The sequence below is a fragment of the Rana temporaria genome, chromosome 9 (genome assembly GCF_905171775.1).
Source record: "Rana temporaria chromosome 9, aRanTem1.1, whole genome shotgun sequence".
Taxonomy (NCBI): domain Eukaryota; kingdom Metazoa; phylum Chordata; class Amphibia; order Anura; family Ranidae; genus Rana; species Rana temporaria.
The window spans coordinates 152,951,601-152,969,705 of record NC_053497.1 but is presented as its reverse complement, the minus strand read 5'-3'; the positions used below and the strand labels follow the sequence as shown (position 1 = coordinate 152,969,705).

The 18,105-nt window shown below is 43.8% G+C and overlaps 1 protein-coding gene across 5 annotated transcripts in view; it reads right to left on the bottom strand.

Moving 5' to 3' along the window:
- The window catches only part of NEK6 (NIMA related kinase 6), a 377,987-nt gene that overhangs the window by 126,613 nt on the left and 233,269 nt on the right, over positions 1-18,105 (bottom strand). For all 5 annotated transcript variants that reach the window (XM_040324861.1, XM_040324863.1, XM_040324864.1 and 2 more), the window contains one exon: positions 8,688-8,795. In XM_040324861.1, coding sequence (XP_040180795.1) covers positions 8,688-8,795 — 108 coding nt within the window. The remainder of the gene's footprint in view (positions 1-8,687; positions 8,796-18,105) is intronic.

Here is an 18,105-nt window from a genome sequence, read left to right as displayed (position 1 = left end):
CATGAATGCCCAAAAACACCCACAGTAACCCTAGGAGCCTCCCAAGTCAACTCTTAGGCCTAATACACCGGAGGACCGTTTCCGCGGATAAATCCTCTGGCGGATTTTGATCTCATGGTTGTACTAACCATGAGATCAAAATCCCCGTGGAATTCCCTCCGCGGTGACGTGTCGCGCCGTCGCCGCGATGATGACGCGGCGATGTGCGCGACGCTGTAATATAAGGACTTCCACGCATGCGTCGAATCATTACGATGCATGCGAGGGATGGATTCGGACGGATTGATCCGGTGAGTCTGTACAGACCATCGGATCAATCCGCTGGACTGGATTCCAGCGGATCGATTTCTTAGCATGTCAAGAAATTTTGATCCGCTGGAAATCCATCGGCCCGAAAAATATCCGCGGAAAAATATCCGCTGGATCGTACACACCAGGGGATCTATCCGCTGAAACCGGTCCACGGATAAATTCCAGCGGATCGATCCACTCGTGTGTACAGGGCCCTAGAACTGGTACAAGTGACTCCCATAGCCTGCCTGGAAGCTAAAGAGAATCAAAGGATCATGGGATGGTAGCATCAGGCATATCTCCCAACATTTTGATATGGGTATGAGGGACACCTATCACCAAAAGTATGCAGGCATAGGACACGCCCCTTTCCACACCCCCTTAAAGGAGAAGCATACAAAAAAAATAAGATTGGTTAAACCCACAAGTGTTGTTTTTACCGATACTATTGGATTTTGGAATTTACAAATGCAGCAATTTAGAAATCAGATGAAAGGTTTAGCACTGGGAAACACTTTTTGATGGATAAAAAGTGCATTTTTATATACATCTATACAGATCAGACCAAAATGAGGGACAAATGAGGGGGAAAGAGGGCCATTGCTCCAAATCACGGACAGTCCCTTGAAATCAGGGACAGTTGGATTGTATGGCACCAAGACTGACAAAGGAAAGAAACAGGAAGTCAGAGAACTTTGAGGCCTCGTACACACGACCGAGTTTCTCGGCAAAAACCAGCAAGAAACTTGCTGGGAGAATTTTTTTTTGTGTACATTGTCGTCGAGGAAACTGTCGAGAAACTCGACAAGCCAAAAAGAGAGCATGTTCTCTATTTCCTTGACGGGAATGGAGAAAATTGGCTTGTCGAGTTTCTCGACAGCTTCACAAGGAACTCGACGAGCAAAACGATGTGTTTCGCCCGTCGAGTTTCTCGGTCGTGTGTACGAGGCCTGATATTCAGCTGGGAGGAGGGGTGACATCACAGACACAGAAACCTGCTGTATACAGCTAAAGGAGGTAAGTCACACACAAACTGACAGTGGGGTTGTGATTCATTTACATGCGTAATGTATCTGTTATTTTGGGGAGGGAAAGCTGAAGTTCTTCTTTCAGCTTTGACAATAAATCTAGGAAATGATTAGTTACTAATATGGAAAAAATAGAGAAGCAACCGCGCTAATGTATAGCGTGAAAAAAATGACTATTAATGAGTGACAATCAAAATGTGTTAAAGTGAAGCTGCACCTTACTGGATATATACAAACAGTGAAAACATATGGAAAAAAACAAGATGCGCTACATGTAGTACAATGTGAACAAATGTCCAAAAAATGATGAAATGAATCATCCGTGAATGATAGTGAAATATAAATAAACAACAAATAATCAGAAAAAAGTCCTTAGTGGGAACAAAAAAAATCCTTTCACCAGTGATTATGAAAAGCAATGTCCATATTGGTAAGTGACAATCCAAAAAAGAAAAGACCTCCACCAAACGAGTATTCAATCTGCTTACCAGATTCCCGGTGGTCTCTTAATTAAAAGAAGACCCCAGGTAGCATGAAGATATAAAACTCTGCAGGATCGGAGCTTGAGGGACAATCAGGCAGACGATCTTAGTTGCACTCCAGTGTTAGGGGATACGGTGACCATACCACATAGAAAACATAGGAGGCCACAATAGTGTAAATCCGTAAAGAAATACTTTATTAAAAGTTGGTAACAAAAACACACTTACAATTTAGCAGTGTTTGACAGGCATATCAAGTGACGCTCCGGCCGGAAGCAGACCAAACAGCCCATCAAATGGTGTGGAAATATGCAAACAGCGGGGGGTGATACCGGTGTAAATGCACGCTCCGCAGTTACTACCGTATTTATCGGCGTATATCGCGCACTTTTTTGCCCTGAAAATCAGGGCAAAATCGTGGGTGCGCGATATACGCCGATACCCGCTTTCCCGCGCCGAGTTTTGAATACTGCGCCGACATATACCGAGCGCAGTACACTCGGGTATAGTCGGCCAGTCTCGGCTTCTTCCGCGGTCACGTCCTGGACGTACAAGACGTGAGCGCGACAGTTGCCGAGCCTGCCCGAGTGTACTGCGCTCGGTATATGCTGGCGCAGTATTCAAAACTCGGCGCGGGAAACGAGCGGGGAGGACGCCGCGAGGACTTGCAGAATGACGCCGGACCCGCCGAAGAGGACACCGGACCCGCCGAAGAGGACACCGGACCCTCCGCAGAAGGACACCTAAAGCCCCAGAAGGACACCCGAAGCCGAAGAAGGACGCTGGACCCGCCGAAGAGGACACCCGAAGCCGCAGAAGGACGCCGGACCCGACGAGGCCGCCGATGGACGCCGCGCAAGACACCAAAACTGTAAGTACAAAAATAACTTTTTTTCCACAGGATTGGGGGTCACTTTAGGGGTGCGCGGTATACGCGGGAGCGCGTTATAATGCGATAAATACGGTATGTACAGCTGCACAAAATTCTGTGTGCACCAGTTTTAGAAAATCTCCTTGTATGTGTTTATGGAGAGTGCATCCATGTTTAATTTTTTTTTTTTTACAATATATTTTATTAATATATATCTAAAAAAAAAGTTGAGTAGTCACATAACCAATATGATACAAAAAAAAAAAGGAGTGACATGTTAAAGCAGTGATGAATATAATCATAGTAAGTGGTATATTAGCAGAAGATGAAAATTAGGTGTATAAAAGGTTCAACCACAGAAAACAATGTAAAATAAAATGAGAAGATATAAGAGTGAAAAGCCCAGAGCAATTCTCCTTCTGTTGCTTGGTAGGTGATTAATCAGCATGGAAGGGAGGCGGTTGAAAACCCGATAATTATTAAAGTCATGTTGGCCAGATAATGTAAAAGAAAACATGCAGAAAAGAGAGAGAAAAAAAAGTAAATATATATAGATATATTCAAGAAAAAAGGAGGATAGGGGGGGGTCGAGTTGCTGTGGGGGAAGGGTTGAATCTGTGAGGTCCAATGATGGAAATGAGTCACCATGTTAATTATCGCCCCCAATCAAAGGGGAGGGAATGGTCAAGTTTCAAATAATTGTGATAGTTAAGCCATGGGCCTCAAACGTCAAGGCTTTAAGCGTGAATGTCATTGCAAATTATTCATGTCTGTGAACATTTATATAAAGTTTAGGTTAAACTGAGCAGGCTTTCCACTCTGTTAATGTTTCATGGACAAAAGCTGCTTTTTGAGTTTGTGTTTCTAACAATATAATTAATAATGGCATAGTGCTCATACAGTAGGTGAATTATTATACTACTACAGAGGAGTTGCAATACCAGAGTTTATCTCAGATCCAAACCACTAGCAAGGGGAATTTCGCATTCAAAGAAATTGTAGTGTTCATTTTCAACTCACACTAGAGAAAATATTGTATTTGCAGTGGTAACACCAATTATTTAATATATATTCATAAAACAATGTGTTTTTAGCATCAGTTTATAAGACTAATCACCAACATGAGGACTGGGCAAAGGTAGTGGCTTGGCAGCATGACTATAAAGCAGTTACTTCTTTTGTAATGCTTGTCTAGTTGGCGTGCCGAGGATATGACTTGTAGGACTCTAGTTTATTCTCATTAATATAATAAGTGCAGCTGTCGCACAACATCTCATCATTAAGTGGACACAATCATATTTTGGGCTCATGCCGTCTGACATGATTTTAACAGAGTCTGATATGTATTTTTTTTTTTTTTTATATTATTTTTCTAATATTTATCCCAGTCTACATAGACATCAAAAAGGACAGTCTCCACATACCCATAAAGAGACAGCATGTGCAATGCTAAAGTATTTGTTTAAGATAAGTGGACACTTTCATTAATGCCCATCTAGGTTTACCGGCATTTCTAATAGAAAGAACGCTACATTAGCAGGTTTTTTTTTATATGGAAAGAGTAAATTGGAGAATAACCCATATTTATCGGCGTATAAGGCCCCATACTCACGAGCAAACATGTCTGCTGAAACTGGCCCGCAGGCCAGTTTCAGCAGACATGTTTGGTCGTGTGTGGGCGCGAGCGGGCCGAATTCCAGCAAACATTTGCCCGCCGGGCCTTTTCCCAGCAGATAAATATTCCTGGACTTGTTTTAAAACAGTCCGCTGGAATTCTGCCCGCTCGGACATGTACGGTCGTCAGTACAGACCTACCGTACATGTCCAGGCGCCCGCCGTCCCTCGCATGCGTCGAATGACTTAGACGCATGCGTGGAAGCATTTTAAAGGCGGGCCGCCCACGTCGCTGCGTCATTGTCGCGGCGACACCGCGTCATCGACGCGGCGACACCGCGGACACGCCCCGCGTATTGTTTACGCGCGGACTTCTGTACGATGGTGTGTACAACCATCGTACAGAAGCCCTCTGGCAGACATGTATGGTGAAAACGGTCCGACGGACCGCTTTCACCATACATGTTTGGTCGTGAGTACCCGGCCTTACACGCACCCTAACTTTAAGAGGGAAGTTTCAGGAAAAAAACTTTCCACGGCACCCTGCGTATAACACGCAGGCACAGTTTACCCTCTATTTTCAAGGTAAAAAGTAAGTGTTATACGCCAATAAATACAGTAATCATCTTTCATTATTTTACTGTTTTGTATTCAAGACGAAATATTGTTGCTACAGGTTGCTGCATATCACCACAGTAGCCCATTCATTACCAGTGGCATTTAAATCCTTCATAATCTGGTCCTGTAATACCAGACTGAAGCCAGTTACAGTTTTTTTTCGCAGTCCGCTACAGGCAAAATGTGAGGTCCCTTCTCTATATACTCATTTGCTGCCCTTTTTTTACATTTTTTATATAGGACAGTTGTGGGCAGTCACATCATTCATTACAAATGCGCACATTCAAATAGGCTCTTGAAAACCGTATTGTTTAACCACTTGCCGCCCGCCAATGACAAATTGACGTCGGCAACGTGGTTGTAGAATCCTGAGTGAACGTCATATGACGTCCTCAGGATTTTGAGCCGCTGCGCGCCCCGGGGGTGCGCATCACGGCGATCGTTGTTGCAGGGTGTCAGTCTGACACCCCGTAACACCGATCAAGGTAAAGAGTCTCTCACGGAGACACTTTACCACGTGATCAGCCGTGTCCAATCACGGCTGATCACGATGTAAACAGGAAAAGCCGGTAATCGGCTTTTCCTCATTTGCGTCTGTCAGACGCGAGTAGAGGAGAGCCGATCGGCTGCCCACTGGACCACCAGGGATGCAAAAAAAAAAGGTATGCCACCCTAGACCACCAGGGATGACAATGACACAAAAAATGGATGCCAACCAGTGCCCACAATGGGCATCACTGATTGGCAGGCATTGTTTGGCACTGATTGGCATCCATTAGTGCAACGCATACGATAGTGCCCATCTATGCCCATCTGTGCCACCTATCAGTGCCCGTCCATGCAGCCAATCAGTGCCCATCCATGCCACCTATCAGTGCCCATCCGTGCCACCTATCAGTGTCCATCCGTGCCGCCTATCCGTGCCGCCTATCTGTGCCCATCCGTGCCGCCTATCTGTGCCCATCCATGCCGCCTATCTGTGCCCATCCGTGCCGCCTATCCAAGCCCATCCATGCCGCCTATCCGTGCCGCCTATCAGTGCCCATCCGTGCCGCATATTAGTGCCAATCAATGCCACCACATCAGTGCCACCTCATCGGTGCCCATCAGTGCTGCCTTATCAGTGCAGTACCATCAGTGCCCATCAGTGAAGAAGAAAACATACTTATTTACAATGTTTTATAACAGAAACAAAAAAAAGATTTTTTTCAAAATTTTCGGTAATTTTTTTTTTTTTTTGCAGAAAATAAATATCCCAGAGATGATCAAATACCACCAAAAAAAAGCTCTATTTGTGGGTACAAAATGATAAAAATTTAATTTGGGTACAGTGTAGCATGACTGCGCAATTGTCATTCAAAGTGCAACAGCGCTGAAAGCGGACCGTTTTCACACTGGATGGACCTCAGTCAACCGAATTCCTCTGAGCCTAGATTGTCATGGACCTGCCCCAGCCTGTGACTGCACAGTGAAAGTAGAATAGGCAACATTGATGAGCTCATCTCTCTTCTGCTCTGCTTTCTCATCCTATTGTAATAATATAAATGAACTATCAGGATTCCATTTTGTGCAACGCCGTCATCTTAAAAGTATTTCCCTGCCTTAACTCTGTATATTCTCTCTTGCTAAACAATTGTGTATCTGTATGGTATGTAGGAATGTTTGTACAGCAACAAAACCCCAATTGTGTTTGTTTATGGTCAAGCCTTTCAAGTAGTATATGCTGTTTTTTCCTTAAAGCAATCAGCTTAGATTTATGACTAAATGACCAGGTACCCCTCTAGCTGTTTATAGATAACAAAACTTGTTTTGTTACTTGCCATGTAACTAAACGACACCTCCTTTTCTTTGTTCTGTATTCAATATAATGTGTTATGTGCTATTAAACATTTTATTAAAAAGCTATTAAGCGCCGCTTATTTCCTGTTTTCTTTTCTCATGGTAGTTTTGTGCCTACCAGTCTGTGCCATTTTCTCAGTATGTACTTGGTAGTCATGTTTTCCTGTGACTTCCTCCACAACACAGGATATACAGTGTCTTGAAAAAGTATTCATACCCCTTGACATGTTCCACATTTTGTCATGTTACAACCAAAAACGTAAATGTATTTTATTGGGATTTTATATGCTTGACCAACACAAAGTGGCACATAATTGTGAAGTGAAAGGAAAATGATGAAGAGTTTTCAATTTGTTTTTTACAAATAAATATCTGAAAAGTGTGGTGTGCATTTGTATTCAGCCCCCCTGAATCATTACTCTGTAGAACACCCGTTTGCTGCAATTACAGCTGCAAGTATTTATAGGGATGTCTCTATCAGCTTTGCACATCTAAAGAGTGACATTTTTGCCCATTCTTCTTTGCCTATTTGCTCAAGCTCTGTCAGATTGGATGGAAAGCCTTTGTGAACAGCAATTTTCAAGTCTTGCCACAGATTCTCAATTGGATTTAGGTCTGCACTTTGACTAGGCCATTCTAACACATGAATATAATTTTATCGAAACCATTCCATTGTAGCTCTGACTGTATGTTTAGAGTAGTTGTCCTGCTGGAAGGTGAACCTCCACCCCAGTCTCAAGTCTTTTGCAGACTATAAGGTTTTATTTTAAGATTGCCCTGTATTCAGTTCCATCCATTTTCCTATCAACTCTGAGCAGCTTCCCTGTCCCTGCTGAAGAAAAGCATCCCCACAACATGATGCTGCCACCGCCATGTTTCATGGTGGGGATGGTGTGTTCAGGGTAATGTGCAGTGTTAGTTGTCTGCCACACATAGCGTTTTGCTTTTAGGCCAAAAAGTACAATTTTTGTCTTAGCTGACCAGAGCACAAAATGGGACTTCGTATGGCTTTCTTTCAACAGTGACTTTCTTCTTACCACTCTTCCATAAAGGCCAGATTTGTGGAGTGCACAACTAATAGTTGTTCTGTCTGTGGACAGATTCTCCCATTTGATTAATGCTCTTCTTTCTTGGCCTGTCTGTTTAGTTGGAAGGCCATGTCTTGGTAGGTTTGCCGTCTTGCCATACTCTTTACATTTTCAGATGATGGATTGAACAATGCTCCGTGAGATGTTCAAAGCTTGGGCTATTTTTTATAACCTTACTCTGCTTTAAACTTCTCCACAACTTTATCCCTGACCTGTTTTGTGTGTTCCCTGGCCTTAATGATGCTGTTTGTTCACTAACAAACCTCTGAAGGCTTCATAGAACAGCTGTATTTATACTGAGATTAAATTACACACAGGTGGACTCTAGTTACTAATTAGGTGACTTCAGAAGGCAGTTGGTTCCACTAGCATTTAGTTAGGGGTATCAAAGTAAAGGTGGCTGAATACAAATGCACACCACACATTTCAGATATTTATTTGTAAAAAATTTGGAAAACCATTTATCATTTCCCTTCCACTTCACAATTATGGGCCACTTTGTGTTGATCTCTCACATAAAATTCCAATAAAATACATTTACCTTTTTGGTTGTAACATTAAAATATGTGGAAAATGTATGAATATTTTTTCAAGGCACTGTACTCACCATGGATCCCACGGCCATCAGCCTTTAGGTAATGTATGCTATTGGAAGAAACTTTACCTATGGTTTTAACACTGTCTTTAAACCCCCTTTTTGTACTTGTTTATTGCATTACTGTTGATGGTTATCATTGAGAGTGGACTGTCATGTCACATACTACATTGTCATCTATTAGGCAAAAAGAAAAAATGAACATGATCATTGAAGAATATTGTCAGTGTTAAAACAAGTAGGAGAAAATATAAGGAATACCCAAGGAATGTGCCGCGGTGGTTTTGGAGCTGAAGAACCGACCAAGTCCAAGGTCTCCTAATTTCACAACTCCTGTTGCTGTGATAAAGACGTTAGCAGGTTTTATATCTGTAGGAAAGTAGTAAAAATGAGTTTACCATGACCATATTTTGTCAAATTAAAATATAAATTGTGCCCTTGTACAGTTGCTTGACGTGCTTGAGCATTGATAATTTACCAAGAAATCCAAGCATCAGTTTTAGTAACAATGGTGTGGATTTCTCACCCACCTACTTTTTTCTTTTTGTGCACTACTGATTGTTCCTGTAGAGCAATTTTCATCCCAAAACACAAATCTGGCAAATAGTCCACTTTCATCGGTGTACTGTATCCAGTACAAACCATAGCATGAAGGCAACTGTTGGGCTCAATAAACGTGAAGGCACAAATGCTTTATGAGATTCTTAGAAATGAGACAAAAGCCAAGTAAAGTGGTGCTCAAGTAACACACACACACACATACATACAGTATATATATATATATATATATATATATATATATATATATATATATATATATATATATATATGAATAGTAAAGTATTTTTATTTATAGAATAGAAGTAGCAAATAAAGCAAATGTAGTTCTGGAGAATCAACTATACAACATAGCACTAGTACTAAGGCCCTGTACACACAACCAAGTTTTTCGGCAGAATTCAGCCAAAGACTCGATCGGAGCCATATTCTGCCGAGAAACCCAGTCATCTTTACACTTTCGGCCGAGGAAACCGACGAGGATCTCGTCGGGCCAAATAGAGAACATGTTCTCTATTTCCTCGTTAGTCAATGAGGAAACTTGGCTCGCCGAGATCCTCGGCGGCTTCACAAGGAACTCGACCAGCAAAACTATGTGTTTTGCCCGTCGGGTTTCTCAGACGTGTGTTACAGGGCCTAAGTGTTGCAGCCAGCTCGAGGAAGTTGTTGCTGGAACTGACAAAAGTGGAAGAGCACAGTCAACCATAGTGTGGTAAATAAATACTGATTTATTAAATAAAGCGTAGCAGTAATAAACTTGCAAAGATTTGTGAAGCAAGGCTTGAAGGAGCATTGCGCTCAAATCAGTCTCTACACATTCTTTGCCCCAAGCATGACAAATGGTTTGGGATACTGTTGTAGTAAGACCTCATGCACTGGGGCACCTGGAGCCATGTAACATAAAATTCAGGTATATATGTACATTTTACATTCTATGGCCCCAAATGCCCATGTGCATAAGGACTAAAACATGCTAGTCTTCACAGGTCTGTGCAGGAAATGAATAGACCTGTGTCGACAATCCTGGCTGCGTAAAGCTTGTTTTAACATACGCTATATTGTCAAAAGTATTGGGATGTCTGCCTTTACACGCATATTTAATGGCATCCCAGTCTTAGTCCATAGGGTTTAATATTGAGTTGGCCCACAGCTTCAACTTTTCTGTGAAGGCTGTCAAAAAGGTTTAGGAGTGTGTCTATAGGAATGGCTGACTATTCCTCCAGAAGCGCATTTGTGAGGTCAGGCACTGATGTTGGACGAGAAGGCCTGGCTCGCAGACTCTGCTCTAATTCATCCCAAAGGTGTTCTATCGGGTTGAGGTGAAGGCCAGTCAAGACCTTGCTATGTGCACTGGTCCAAATCATTTGGTGGAGGGGGGATTATTGTGTGGGGTTGTTTTTCAGGGGTTGGGCTTGGCCCCTTAGTTCCAGTGAAGGGAACTCCTAAAGTGTCAGCATACCAAGCCATTTTGGACAATTTCATCCTCCCAACTTTGTGAGGAAAGTTTGGAGATGGCCCCTTCCTGTTCAAACATGACTGAGCACCAGTGCACAAAGCAAGGTCCATAAAGACATGGCAAAGGGTGGACCAACTCAATATTGAACCCTATGGACTAAGACTGGGATGCCATTAAAGTTCATGTGCGTGTAAAGGCAAGCATGCCAATACTTTTGAAAATATATAGGTGGATTCACAGAGAGTTAGGCCAGCGTATCAGTAGATACGCTGACCTAACTCGGAATCTGCGCTGACCTAAGTTTAAGTGTATTCTCAAACTGAGATACACTTAAACCTATCTAAGATACGACGTCTTGCGCCGTCGTATCTTAGGGTGCAATATTTAGGCTGGCCGCTAGGTGGCGCTTCCATTACGTTCGGTGTAGAATATGTAAATCACTAGATACGCCTATTCACGAACGTACGTCCGCCCGTCGCAGTAAAGATACGCCGTTTCCGTAAGAGATACGCCGCCTAAAGATAAACATGCCCCCTGGGTGGCGTAGCCAATGTTAAGTATGGCCGTCGTTCCCGCATCGAAATTTGAAAATTTGACGTTGTTTGTGTAAGTCGTCCGTACGTCCTTGCGGCGTACTTTGCCGCAATGCACACTGACGGCGCATGGTCACCCTCCATTAACATAAAACACGCCCCCTCAGCCTAATTTGAATTAGGCGCGCTTACGCCGGCCGCATTTACGCTACGCTGCCGTAACTTAGCAGGCAAGTACTTTGTGAATACAGTACTTGCCTAGCTAACTTACAGCGGCGTAGTGTAAATACGATACGCCACCGCAAAGATTCGGCGGGCTACTTGAATCCAGCTAATAGTGTAGCTTATTTTAGCACATCGGCATCCCTAGCCGCCAGCCATGATGGGGCAAAGGATCTGTAGACTGAATAGACCTTTATTGACAATCCTGGCTACACAAACTCAAGAGCATGAAGAGATCATAGTACATGTTTCAAGAAAAACTCTTTCCTTTCCCCGGCCTCAGGATTACCTTGTTTTAGCACAACAGCATCCCAAGCCGCTAGACAATGCAGAGGTGAGGGATCTGTAAAGAATGAGTGGAGCGAACAGCTCATACTTACTTTGCTTTCCCAGCACCAGCAAGAGATGACAGCAAGAGGGTCTTGCTGCATGATAACATGCTACCCAATGGGTATGTTATGTTAATAGGGCCTTAACTCTTAGGCACTTTGTGGGCCCTTGCATTTGCTCAATTTGCACAAATGGTTCATCCAACCCTGGGACTATTTAGCATGTGGGAGAGAGCACAAGACATGTACTGTGGTGGAAGGTAGCGAAAGAACAAATCACCCTAACTCAACTACCTGTATAAGCAAACTGACAGTGGGAACTTTTGGCCAGGAGGTTAAAACTTATTGTGTTCTATTTGATGCACCTTTTTTTTAATCCAATTTTTTTTTTCCAGTTTAATACATACATCTGCCTATTTGGCATCCATTACACATCTATTAAAGTCCATTATACAACATTATTACCTTCACATGATGTCCCTATGTGCTTCTCCCCTTTTTTTTTTTAAACACCCAACCCCCCCCCCTCCCTGTCCTCTGCACTCTACATTAAGAATCTATCCGTCACCAGTTTTGGTGGTGCCACACTCGCGTCTCCTAACCAGGTGTGCCAGATCTCCTCAAATTTACCCACTGCATTCCTACGTTTATATGCCAAGTGTTCTCTACCTAACAGGGAGTTGACATACGCAATCCATTGCTTCCCCGTGGGGACCCCAGGGGCCATCGAGTAGCGTGCAATGAGCTTTCTTGCCAGGTACAACAACCTTGTTATCATGATGTACTTCCCTTTTGTATACTCTCCAGGGTCAATGATCCCTAGCAAGTATACCTGCGGGTCCAGTGGAACTGGTACCTGCGCTGCTCTTTTTATCCCCTGTGATACTTCCTTCCAGTACCTATGTAGCTTTGGGCACCTCCAGATTAAATATATAAAATCCCCTTGCTGGACTTTGCACTTTGGGCACATTGGGGTATCCCTTCTTCCCCATTTATGTAATTGTGGCGCTGTTCTGTAGGCCCTGTCTAGAATAAAAAGTTGTGATAATTTGTGAGACGCTGATACGGACACTACCGGAACAGATTCAAGTGCCCTTTCCCACTGTTCCTCATTTATCTCCCCAATGTCTTCTACCCATTTCCTACGACTTCTGAGGGCAGCCTGGTTCTGTATTTTTATAAGCAGTCCCTCATATATTTTTGTTATCAGTCCTCTCCGAGCTTCTGCTTGCAAGACCACAGTCATCAGAGGTGATGGTGGTATTACCGCCAGCGATCGTGTTTGTTGTTGTTTCTGTAAAGCATGCCGAAGCTGGAGATACTGATAAAAACCCCGCGGTGCTAATTGATATTCCCTGCAAAACTGTGCATATGTTTTCAGTACCTCGCCTTCATATAACTGCTCAAAGAACCAGATTCCCCTCTTTTTCCGGGAAGTAAAGCCTGATAGTTCCCGCAGCTCTACATATCTAGGATTATTCCATATTGGAGTAAATAGTAACACCCCCTCTGTCCTCAGGGTCTTCCTTAGCTCTCCCCATATCTTTTTGAGAAGGATTCCTGTGGGTGCTGAGTGTGGCATACAAGGCAGATCCATCTCGAGATGAGAGGCTGCCTGCAATAAGGGAGCCGTACTGGTTACCAAATTTCTGTTCGGGTCCTCCCTTTCTTCCCGTTTCCCATCCCGCCAGCTGTTGTATCTGAGAAGCTAAAAAATATGTTTTAGGGTGGGGGACCGCAAGCCCCCCCCTATCCTTTCCATGTTGTAGCATAGATAAACTGATCCTAGCTACCTTTTTCTTCCATAACAGCTCCCGCATCTGGGTCTCAATTCTTTTGAACCATTTGTTCGATATCCACATCGGTGAGTTATGGAAAATATATAGGAGTTGTGGGGCCCATAAAATTTTTATTAAATTGGCTCTACCTACCACTGATAGAGGGAGTTTGCACCAACTATTACATTTCTCTCTTTGTTTTACTAGTAGTGGACCCAGGTTCAGCTGGAGATATTCAGCTGTATCCGGAGAAACCACCACTCCCAAATAGCAAAAACTGCTTGCTATCGTAATCTGCTCTGCTCCTACAGGTAACTGTTCCCTCAACGGATCTATAGGCATTAATATTGACTTAGACCATGCACCTTTGGTTGAGATAAGAGCTTGTGTTGTGCATTTGCAAACAATAAAAGTGGAAAATAAATCTCCTAAACTACCTATGAATTGTTCTTTGTGTTGTGGAACTTTGCCATTTAGTACCAATCACACAACAGGTATTGATCAGATAGTAAAGTACACAAACTAAGCGCTGCTCAATAGAGGGACACTTATTAATCAGGACAACCTAGAATAACAAGATCTGATTGTCAACATGTTAACTCTCTACCTTTCCAGTTTCAAGTTCAAACTCTACAAAGACTAAGGTAAGGCTCTAAGCCTGTGCTCTGATATCCCTATAACTTCAAAAAAAGCAATGTTATGCTGACCAAAGGATTTGTCCTTTGCTCTGCACCATTCCATAGGAGAGAGCAGGCTTGGAAACAAACCACTCTAGGCACTTTAAGAGCATTACAAGCTTGATCAGGTAACTTTCACAAAAAAGGGAAGTCATGTGTCCCAATGCCCTAAACACAACATGAATTCAAAACTCTGATCAATGCTTTTGTATTCTACACTTCACAGCTAGGCTGTGCAAAGACCTTCAGCAAGGAATCAAAACACATCATCCTCTGACAGTTTCATCAGGTCCAATCAGAGCTAAGCTTCAAAGACTGGATGAAACAAAAATGTTCAGAGGTAACAGGATTAACAGACGGCGGCAAAAAACAAGTTTCTTAACTAGCTCAGTGCTGGTGACTTGTAAAACCAGTGTCTAAAAGCAGGGCAGTATTAACAGCCTTGATATAAAAATAAGAATATCCATTTTGAGCAATTATTTTATTAAGTGTTACAGTAAATACAGAACAAATATGCTATTGGTTTAATCAATATTGTTTCCTTTATTTCTACAATGTTCTGCAGTTGCATTTATCATATAACTTAACCACATTTTGTACAAACTGAAATTAAAATAGATTTAATTGGGCTTTGTACAATTTGATTCATGCAGCATAGATAACACTGCAAGGATATATAGGGCTAGATTCAGATAGATCAGCGGATCTTTAGATCCGCGTAATCTATCTGATTTAAGATCCGCCGCCGCAAGTTTTTGAGGCAAGTGGGTAATTAACAAAACACTTACCTCCAAACTTGCGGCGGCGTATCTTAAATCCCCCGGCGGAATTCAAATTCCGCGGCTAGGGGGAGTGTAGCATTTAAATCAGGCGCGTCCCCGCGCCGATTTAAATGCGCATGCCCTGTCCGCGAATTTTCCTGGCATGCATTGCTCCCAATGACGTCGCTAGGACATCATTGGTTTCGGCGTGAGCGTAACTTGCGACGATCGGTTTTGTGAATCGACATACGCAAACAACGTAAAAAAAAAAAATTGACGCGGAAACGACGGCCATACTTAACATTGGCTGCGCCTCATAGAAGCAGGGGTAAGTATACGCCGGGAAAACGCTTACGTAAACGACGTAAAGTGACTGCGTCAAGCCCGCGTACGTTCGTGAATTGGCGTATCTCGCTGATTTACATATTCTCGGTGTAAATCAGCGAGAACGCCCCCAGCGGCCATTTTTAAATTGCAGTTAAGATCCGATGGTGTAACACAGTTACACCTGTCGGATCTTAGGCATATCTATGCGTAACTGATTCTATGAATCAGTCGCATAGATACGACCGGCCTAACTCAGAGATACGACGGTGTATCAGGAGATACACCGTCGTATCTCTATGTGAATCTGGCCCGTAATGTCTTCACAGTGTTATGTATGCTGTATGAATCAAATGGTAAAATCTGAATTAAATCTGTAGTCACACAAAAGTTAATTTTACAAAAAGCAGACATTTGTAGATTATATAAATATTCACAGCCTGAGAAAATATACATTTTCTGCCATTAAAGCTATGTGTCATTTGAGATTAGTATTTACCACTTTTTCACATCTGGATCCTGCAAATATATCTAGCTCCGCCATGCTGGATGGGAACTGCCGGTGTAGAGATTTTTTTTTTGTGCTTCTTCAAAACTTTGTACTGGACTAGTTTTGATAGCCCTTTATGTTGACCTTACACAGCTCAAACTTTGGTGAACTCCTGCTGAATTGCTCAAAATTTGAGCTGTAGGTGGTCCTGTTGGCATCAGATGGCTCAAGAGACTTTGCTCTGAACATTGAAGGGAGATGAGTGGAAAATTCTTGCCTGAACCGTGATTGCAACCATTTAGATGCAATCACAGTTTGGATTTTTTTGACAGCTCCAGAGCACAGACAAGCAGATGCAGGAGAAACACCCACTTTGGGCACTGTGCTTGGGGTGCACAGCTGGGGGCTTTCTTGTTTACACATCACCGTGGCCAATTGCTGCATTGTGCTGAACAAAGGTATCAAACTGACAACAGTCTCTCAGATTACACTGAGGCCGCGTACACACGGTCGAACATGTCCGCTGAAACTGGTCCGCGGACCAGTTTCCGCGGACATGTCCGACCGTGTGTACGGCCTAGCGGACAGGTTTCCAGCGGACAAAAGTTTCTTAGCAAGCTAAGAAACTTGTCCGCTGGAAAGATGTCCGTCGGACATGTCCGATGGTTAGTACGACTCATCGGACATGTCCGCTGGTTATGACGTATAACCAGCGGGCCGAAATCCCGCGCATGCGTCGAATTGATTCGACCATGTGTGGAAGCATTGAACTTCCGTGTTAGAAAATGTCGGTGTCTTCTACGTCACCGCGTTCTCTGTCCGTGGGGATTTTGGTCTGATGGTGTGTACACACATCAGACCAAAAGCTCCCAGCAGACATGTCCGATAATAACGGTCCGCGGACGGTTTTCATCGGACATGTCTCCTCGTGTGTACGGGGCCTGAGAGTCACTGGGTGTGACAGCCAAGTCCTGCTCTCCATTCATTTATGAATAAACCACTTTGTGACCAATGTACTATATAAATGTCTTTGGGAAATGGTGCTTATATCTTGGTCATAGCTGTAGCTGCAGTCCAGATAACATTCTCAGCTGGCAATTCTCTTGAAAGTAAAAGTGATACAAGCGGCTATACAGTTGCTTGATCACATTTACTGGCATAGGAAATACACCCCCTCCCCCGCCTTTCCCAGACCATTTGCATTGGATGGACTGTACAGAATAAGAGGATCTTCCGTTGTTGTTCTCCTCCTTTGTGGCATCAGAAACCAGAAGCTGCAAGGATTTTGCCACTTCTGGTTTGTTTGTTTACAAGCTTGTGGCTTGTAAAGCATCTAGGCATTCTAAGTAATTTTTAGCAAAAAAAATTGCAGATTTTTACATGTATGTGGGAAATGTCAGAATTTGCCTGATTTTGAAGTGGCCAAAGCTGCAGTTCTACCTTCATTAAAAATGTACTGCTATTTGTAACGTGTAAAAAAAAGTCTGATGCCGCGTACACACTACCATTTTTAATGGTCTAGAAAAAACTATGGGCCAGATCCACAAAAACCTGGCGTAACTTAAAAAATCCCATTTAAGTTACACTGCCTTAAAGTTTCTACCTAAGTGCCTGATCCACAAAGCACTTATCTAGAAATTTCAGGCTGTGTAACTAAAATTCCGCCGGCGCAAGGCGTTCCTATTCAAATGGGGCGAGTCCCATTTAAATGAGGCGCGCTCCCGCGCCGGCCGTACTGCGCATGCGCGAAGTTACGTTACGCCGAGTTTTGAGGATCGCGACGGCTTAAAAAAGTTGCGTCGGGAAAAAAAAAAAATGACAGCGGCATGCATTCCTGAGGGAGAACTCCATGCCAATTTTCAAAGAAAAAACCGGCATGGGTTCACCCCCCAGGAGCATACCAGGCCCTTAGGTCTGGTATGGGTTGTAAGGAGACCCCCCCACGCCGAAAAATTGACGTAGGGGGTCCCCCTACAATCCATACCAGACCCGTATCCAAAGCACGCTACCCGGCCGGTCAGGATGGGAGTGGGGACGAGCGAGCGTCCCCCCCCCTCCTGAGCCGTGCCAGGCCGCATGCCCTCAACATGGGGGGGTTGGGTGCTCTGGGGCAGGGGGCGCACTGCGGGCCCCCCCACCTCAGAGCACCCTGTCCCCATGTTGATGAGGACAGGACCTCTTCCCGACAACCCTTGCCATTGGTTGTCGGGGTCTGCGGGCGGGGGCTTATCGGAATCTGGGAGTCCCCTTTAATAAGGGGGCCCCCAGATACCGGCCCCCCACCCTAAGTGAATGGATATGGGGTACATCGTACCCCTATCCATTCACCTGTAGGCAAAAAGTTAGTTAGTAAACACACAACACAAGGCTTTTTAAAATATTTTATTATTCTGCTCCGGATGCCCCCCCTGTCTTCGTTATTAGCTCAATTAGCAGGGGGGGCTTCTTCTTCCACTCTCCGGGGGTCTTCCGCTCTCCGGGGGTCTTCTCCGCTCTCCGGGGGGGGCTTCTCCGGACTCCGGGGGGCTTCTTCCATCTTCTCCCCTCTTCC